This window comes from Oncorhynchus gorbuscha, unplaced genomic scaffold (genome assembly GCF_021184085.1).
Source record: "Oncorhynchus gorbuscha isolate QuinsamMale2020 ecotype Even-year unplaced genomic scaffold, OgorEven_v1.0 Un_scaffold_472, whole genome shotgun sequence".
Classification (NCBI taxonomy): Eukaryota; Metazoa; Chordata; class Actinopteri; order Salmoniformes; family Salmonidae; genus Oncorhynchus; species Oncorhynchus gorbuscha.
Genome location: NW_025745304.1, coordinates 50,768 through 58,605, shown reverse-complemented (window position 1 = coordinate 58,605; position 7,838 = coordinate 50,768). Strand labels below are relative to the sequence as shown.

Here is a 7,838-nt window from a genome sequence, read left to right as displayed (position 1 = left end):
ATTCCGCGGTTTGGTAATTTTGTAACGCTGTCGTCTCAACTTCCGTTTACTGATCCTGAATCAGATTTGGGATATCTGTTTACTGTCCCCACTATGGATGAGAAATCGTCCAAGCTGATTCAGAGTCTGTTTCCTGCCGGAAACCCCTCCACGTCCGCCAAGCCAACAGCGTCCGGTCGCTGAGAACACAAACAAGATGGCGACCAAGATTTAACAGAGGAAATCTTTTCAACAACAGTAATGTGCATGTTTATTCTCATACCGTTTTGATATCTCTCTTACGTTACACTCATTTTACACTGCTGATGTTAGTTATCAATGTTTACACGTTTATGTCCAGGGTCTTTGTTTCCTACTCGGTTTGCTTTGTTGTTAGTGTCTGTTAGTTGAGGAAAGCTGAACTCCCTTCTCTTATATCCTTATCTGACCGGCTGGGTGTTGATCATGTGCTGCCACTGCTGTTAAACAACTAGTTGGAAAGGGCTAGCCAGGTTAAACAACTAGTTGGAAAGGGCTAGCCAGGTTAAACAACTAGTTGGAAAGGGCTAGCCAGGTTAAACAACTAGTTGGAAAGGGCTAGCCAGGTTAAACTACTAGTTGGAAAGGGCTAGCCAGGTTAAACAACTAGTTGGAAAGGGCTAGCCAGGTTAAACAACTAGTTGGAAAGGGCTAGCCAGGTTAAACTACTAGTTGGAAAGGGCTAGCCAGGTTAAACAACTAGTTGGAAAACAACTAGTTGGAAAGGGCTAGCCAGGTTAAACAACTAGTTGGAAAGGGCTAGCCAGGTTAAACAACTAGTTGGAAAGGGCTAGCCAGGTTAAACTACTAGTTGGAAAGGGCTAGCCAGGTTAAACAACTAGTTGGAAAGGGCTAGCCAGGTTAAACAACTAGTTGGAAAGGGCTAGCCAGGTTAAACAACTAGTTGGAAAGGGCTGGCCAGGTTAAACAACTAGTTGGAAAGGGCTAGCCAGGTTAAACAACTAGTTGGAAAGGGCTAGCCAGGTTAAACAACTAGTTGGAAAGGGCTAGCCAGGTTAAACAACTAGTTGGAAAGGGCTAGCCAGGTTAAACAACTAGTTGGAAAGGGCTAGCCAGGTTAAACAACTAGTTGGAAAGGGCAGCTGTTTTGACTCTTAATTTTACCAATTCAAAACATATTAAAAAAATAAAATAATTGAAGGCAGAAAAAGTCCATTGGCTAGTTACAGGAGCTGTGCGAGATTCTCTCGCTACTTTCTTATTTTATTTGATTCATTTAACATGTCTGACAGGGTGGTAAACTCCGAATCAACATCTGTCTGTCTGTCTTCGGGAGAGAGATCTAAACTGCCATCCTGGAAGTCGTCCACCGCCCTGTCCCCCTATCATTCCACTGGACTGTTGTGAAGACTTCCTCCACCGTCATGTCTACCGCTACAGTAGCAGACAGAGGTAAGCCGTTATCACCCCCTATCATTCCACTGTTGTTTACATCCTCCCCCTGCATCCTCTCAGCCAATCACACACAGCCATGTTGAGACCTGATAACTCCTCCAGCCAATACATTGAGAGAGAGAGATAACATTCCAGAATGTTTGCCATGTTCCAGGTTCCGTCCGTCCAGTCAGGGGCCCCGGCGACGGCATGGAGACAGACAAGCCCCCAGTCGCTAAGGAGATCGGTGTCGTGGATACGCCTCTGTCTTCGGTGCCACTACTTAAGGTAGCTTGTCCCAAACAAAGCCCCAAGAAGACGCACCCTGCCCCCGCCAGCCTCCAGCACAGCCCCCACTCCACCCCGCAGCAGAGCCCCAGAGCCACCCCGTCTGCGCCCCAGCCCCCCGGGGTGCTCCACCTGGGGAAGGTTCCTCGGGAGGCCTGCATGGTGGTGGAGGCGGTGAGGATCGTTGTTCCCCGTGCCGCCATCAGCCGGAGTGGGGGTCATGTGGGTCCGGCTGAGGAGAAAGGAGAGGCCTGGGCTGGGCAGCAGATGGAGGAGCGGCCTCCCTCCCCTCCTCTGGAGGACCTGAGAGGAGCCATGGAGAAGCTGCAGAACTCAGAGAGAAGACTGCTGCAGGACAAGGAGGGGCTCCTCAACCAGCTCCACGTGCAGACTGAGGTGGGTAAATGAGTTAACTTAAAGGCCCAGTGCCATCAAAAACATCAAATTACTGTGTTTTATATATATTTCCACACTGAGTTTGGAGAACTACTGTGAAAATTATGATAAGGACCTTTTAGTGTAAGAGCTGTTGGAAAAGACTTCCTGAGCCCGTTTTGGTGGGATGGAGGTTTGGCCTGTCTGGTGACATCACCAGGAGGTAAAGTTAATAGACCAATAAGAAAGAGTTCCAAACCTCTCTGCCAATAACAGCTAGTTTTGGTGGGATGGAGGTTTGGCCTGTCTGGTGACATCACCAGGAGGTAAAGTTAATAGACCAATAATAGACCAATAAGAAAGAGTTCCAAACCTCTCTGCCAATAACAGCTAGTTTTCAGCTTTCCCTTCACCACTCAGGCCACGCCCAGACAGTCCAAACTAAATTCTTGCTTGAGAAATTATTCTTAGCTAAGAAGCTATTTCTGTTTCTTTTTTATAAAACCATTTTTAATTGAAGACGATCACGGTGAGGACCTTAATTGTTCCCCAGAAATAATTTGATATTGAGAGATTTAAAAAAAAAAACAGCTGCATTTGGGCCTTTAACACTATGAAACACGTTATTTAGAGTTGTTCAGTGACTGTAGGAGTTAATCTGGACCCTGAGTTTTGTTCAGTGACTGCAGGAGTTAATCTGGACCCTGAGTTTTGTTCAGTGACTGTAGGAGTTAATCTGGACCCCGAGTTTTGTTCAGTGACTGTAGGAGTTAATCTGGACCCTGAGTTTTGTTCAGTGACTGTAGGAGTTAATCTGGACCCTGAGTTTTGTTCAGTGACTGTAGGAGTTAATCTGGACCCTTTTGAGTTTTGTTCAGTGACTGTAGGAGTTAATCTGGACCCTGAGTTTTGTTCAGTGACTGTAGGAGTTAATCTGGACCCTGAGTTTTGTTCAGTGACTGTAGGAGTTAATCTGGACCCTGAGTTTTGTTCAGTGACTGTAGGAGTTAGTTAATCTGGACCCTGAGTTTTGTTCAGTGACTGTAGGAGTTCTGGAAGTGACTCTGGACCCTGAGTTTTGTTCAGTGACTGTAGGAGTTAATCTGGACCCTGAGTTTTGTTCAGTGACTGTAGGAGTTAATCTGGACCCTGAGTTTTGTTCAGTGACTGTAGGAGTTAATCTGGACCCTGAGTTTTGTTCAGTGACTGTAGGAGTTAATCTGGACCCTGAGTTTTGTTCAGTGACTGTAGGAGTTAATCTGGACCCTGAGTTTTGTTCAGTGACTGTAGGAGTTAATCTGGACCCTGAGTTTTGTTCAGTGACTGTGGAGTTAATCTGGACCCTGAGTTTTGTTCAGTGACTGTAGGAGTTAATCTGGACCCTGAGTTTTGTTCAGTGACTGTAGGAGTTAATCTGGACCCTGAGTTTTGTTCAGTGACTGTAGGAGTTAATCTGGACCCTGAGTTTTGTTCAGTGACTGTAGGAGTTAATCTGGACCCTGAGTTTTGTTCAGTGACTGTAGGAGTTAATCTGGACCCTGAGTTTTGTTCAGTTAATCTGGACCCTGAGTTTTGTTCACTGTAGTGAGTTAATCTGAGTTAATCTGGACCCTGAGTTTTGTTCAGTGACTGCAGGAGTTAATCTGGACCCTGAGTTTTGTTCAGTGACTGTAGGAGTTAATCTGGACCCTGAGTTTTGTTCAGTGACTGTAGGAGTTAATCTGGACCCTGAGTTTTGTTCAGTGACTGTAGGAGTTAATCTGGACCCTGAGTTTTGTTCAGTGACTGTAGGAGTTAATCTGGACCCTGAGTTTTGTTCAGTGACTGTATCTGGACCCTGAGTTTTGTTCAGTGACTGTAGGAGTTAATCCCTGAGTTTTGTTCAGTGACTGTAGGAGTTAATCTGGGCCCTGAGTTTTGTTCAGTGACTGTAGGAGTTAATCTGGACCCTGAGTTTTGTTCAGTGACTGTAGGAGTTAATCTGGACCCTGAGTTTTGTTCAGTGACTGTAGGAGTTAATCTGGACCCTGAGTTTTGTTCAGTGACTGTAGGAGTTAATCTGGACCCCGAGTTTTGTTCAGTGACTGTAGGAGTTAATCTGGACCCTGAGTTTTGTTCAGTGACTAGGAGTTAATCTGGACCCTGAGTTTTGTTCAGTGACTGTAGGAGTTAATCTGGACCCTGAGTTTTGTTCAGTGACTGTAGGAGTTCATCTGGACCCCGAGTTTTGTTCAGTGACTGTAGGAGTTAATCTGGACCCTGAGTTTTGTTCAGTGACTGTAGGAGTTAATCTGGACCCTGAGTTTTGTTCAGTGACTGTAGGAGTTCATCTGGACCCCGAGTTTTGTTCAGTGACTGTAGGAGTTAATCTGGACCCTGAGTTTTGTTCAGTGACTGTAGGAGTTAATCTGAGTTTTCAGCACTTGCCTTTGTCCCGATAAGGATAGTACTCTGGTCCATATTTGAACCGACTCAACTCTGTGTTGTCCTATAGGTGAACAGAGAGTTGAAGAAGCTGCTGGTAGCCTCTGTAGGTGATGACCTGCAGTACCATTTTGAGCGTCTGGCCAGAGAGAAGAACCAGCTGATCTTAGAGAACGAGGCTCTGGGTCGCAGCCGGGCCTCCACAGCAGAACAGCTGGAACGCATGTCTATACAATGTGATGTCTGGAGGAGCAAGTTCCTAGCGTCCAGGTAGGGGTGAGGGAAGGAGTGTGTGTGTGTGTGTGTGTGTGTGTGTGTGTGTGTGTGTGTGTGTGTGTGTGTGTGTGTGTGTGTGTGTGTGTGTGTGTGTGTGTGTGTGTGTGTGTGTGTGTGTGTGTGTGTGTGTGTCAGTGTGTCAGTGTGTATCGACTGACTGTTGTGTGTGTGGTATTTCTTCAAGAGTGATGGCGGAGGAGCTGACCAATGCCAGGGTTTCTCTCCAGCACCAGACCAGAGAGGCTCAGAGCGCCATAACAGACCTGCTGAGTGAGAGAGACGAGTTCTCTAGAGACATGATGCTAACCCACAGGTACAACACACAGACATGATGCTAACCCACAGGTACAACACACAGACATGATGCTAACCCACAGTTACAACACACAGACATGATGCTAACCCACAGGTACAACACACACAGACATGACGCAGGTAACCACACAGGTACAACACACAGACATGATGCTAACCCACAGGTACAACACACAGACATGATGCTAACCCACAGGTACAACACAGACATGATGCTAACCCACAGGATGCTAACCCAAACACACAGACATGATGCTAACCCACAGGTACAACACACAGACATGATGCTAACCCACAGGTACAACACACAGACATGATGCTAACCCACAGGTACAACACACAGACATGACGCTAACCCACAGGTACAACACACAGACATGACGCTAACCCACAGGTACAACACACAGACATGACGCTGCTAACAACACACAGGTACAACACACAGACATGATGCTAACCCACAGGTACAACACACAGACATGATGCTAACCCACAGGTACAACACAGACATGATGCTAACCCACAGGTACAACACAGACATGATGCTAACCCACAGGTACAACACAGACATGATGCTAACCCACAGGTACAACACACATGATGCTAACCCACAGACATGATGCTAACCCACAGGTACAACACACAGACATGATGCTAACCCACAGGTACAACACACAGACATGATGCTAACCCACAGGTACAACACACAGACATGATGCTAACCCACAGGTACAACACACAGACATGATGCTAACCCACAGGTACAACACACAGACATGATGCTAACCCACAGGTACAACACACAGACATGACGCTAACCCACAGGTACAACACACAGACATGACGCTAACCCACAGGTACAACACACAGACATGATGCTAACCCACAGGTACAACACACAGACATGACGCTAACCCACAGGTACAACACACAGACATGACGCTAACCCACAGGTACAACACACAGACATGACGCTAACCCACAGGTACAACACACAGACATGATGCTAACCCACAGGTACAACACACAGACATGATGCTAACCCACAGGTTACAACACAACAGACATGATGCTAACCCACAGGTACAACACACAGACATGATGCTAACCCACAGGTACAACACACAGACATGATGCTAACCCACAGGTACAACACACAGACATGATGCTAACCCACAGTTACAACACACAGACATGATGCTAACCCACAGGTACAACACACAGACATGATGCTAACCCACAGGTACAACACACAGACATGACGCTAACCCACAGGTACAGGAGGACTTCTATACAACACACTAGTGGTAAAACTCACATAGGAACATAAAGTTACTGAGATCCCCACCACACTACCGGCGATACAGAGGATGTGTTTGTGTGTCTCTCTCTCCCAGGTCTCTGGAGCAGCTGCTGGTCTCTCTCCAGTGGGGTCGACAGCAGACCTACTACCCCAGTGGCCAGCCACTCAGCACGGGAGAACTAGCCCTAGCCAATCACAAGCTGGCGGACGCCATCAACTCCCGCCTGCTGGGGAAGGTTGGGCCAGTAGGGGGCAGCAGTGGAGCCGGGCTGGGGAAAGGAAGACAGATCTCAGAGCTCCCTAACACCTCACACACGCCTGCTGAGAAGATGGCTGAGAAGGTAGGAAGTGGAGTGGGACCCCCCCCCAGCAGGACTCTCACACTGGCCTCTAATCCAGAAACAACCCGCTCACTCTTTCTGTCTTTCTCTCCTCCCCCCGTCTCTTCTCTCTCTTTCTCTCCCCCCCCCCCGTCTCTTTCTCCCCCCCCCCCGTCTCTTTCTCTCCCCCCCCCCGTCTCTTTCTCTCCCCCTCTCCCCCCCCCCCGTCTCTTTCTCCCCCCGTGTCTTTCTCCCCCCCGTGTCTTTCTCTTCTCTCTGTCTTTCTCTCCCCCCCTCCTTCCCTTCTCTTTCTCCCCCCTCTCAGGTGTTGAAGATCCTGGACCCTATTTCCCGTTCAGACAACAAGGAAGAGCCCTCCCCCCTCTCTATCTCCGACTCCTCCCCCTCGGCCTTCCTGACCAATAAGAAGAGCATCGGCCGGTTCCACCCTTACACTCGCTATGAGAACATCACCTTCAACTGCTGCGAGCGCTGCAGCGGAGACATCCTGGTCCTCTAGGGGTCAGAGGGCAGGGGTCGTGACCTTTAACCTGGACAGGTCGACGCAGGCCGCTGTGAGGAACACCAGCCGGCTCTCCCTCCGTCGAACCGTCTGGTTTCACAGCGGCCTCAGAGCGGGACTTGACTGGAAGCACGGCAGAAGCTGACGAAACAACCGCTGATTTTAATTGGCTGATCTCTCTCAGTCCGTCACCGTCTCATAACTCTTAGAACCTCCCACGACATTGTGGGCTTCAGAACGTGAGCAGAGCAAGTGATTTAAACAAGGAAGTGAGTTCGGAGAATCTGAAAGTGTTCCATCTTAGAATCAATGGGGCTTCCCAAAAATAATATGGTCAAAGTCGGACCACGGACGGCCGAGTGTCTGTGGGTTTCTGGTCCTTCCTTGTACTTGACTGGTGAATTGAGGTTACTGATTAGTAAGGAACTCCACTCACCTGGTTGTCTAGGTTACTGATTAGTAAGGAACTCCACTCACCTGGTTGTCTAGGTTACTGATTAGTAAGGAACTCCACTCACCTGGTTGTCTAGGTTACTGATTAGTAAGGAACTCTCCTCACCTGGTTGTCTAGGTTACTGATTAGTAAGTAAGAACTCCCTCA

General features: G+C 48.1%; 1 protein-coding gene across 2 annotated transcripts; it reads left to right on the top strand.

The window, feature by feature from the left end:
* The first annotated feature begins 34 nt into the window (after nt 1–34).
* On the top strand, nt 35–7,558 carry LOC124018311 (golgin-45-like). 2 transcript variants are annotated; one of them, XM_046333582.1, is made up of 7 exons: nt 35–237; nt 1,272–1,431; nt 1,589–2,097; nt 4,571–4,770; nt 4,961–5,089; nt 6,489–6,735; nt 7,040–7,558. In XM_046333582.1, exons 2-7 carry the CDS (start codon nt 1,404–1,406, stop codon nt 7,232–7,234), a joined length of 1,308 nt encoding a protein of 435 aa, XP_046189538.1. In that variant the 5' UTR covers nt 35–237; nt 1,272–1,403; the 3' UTR covers nt 7,235–7,558. The 2 variants fall into 2 exon arrangements, with proteins under 2 accessions (XP_046189538.1, XP_046189539.1); XM_046333583.1 differs by having other exon boundaries at nt 35–242.
* Nucleotides 7,559–7,838: the final 280 nt, after the last annotated feature.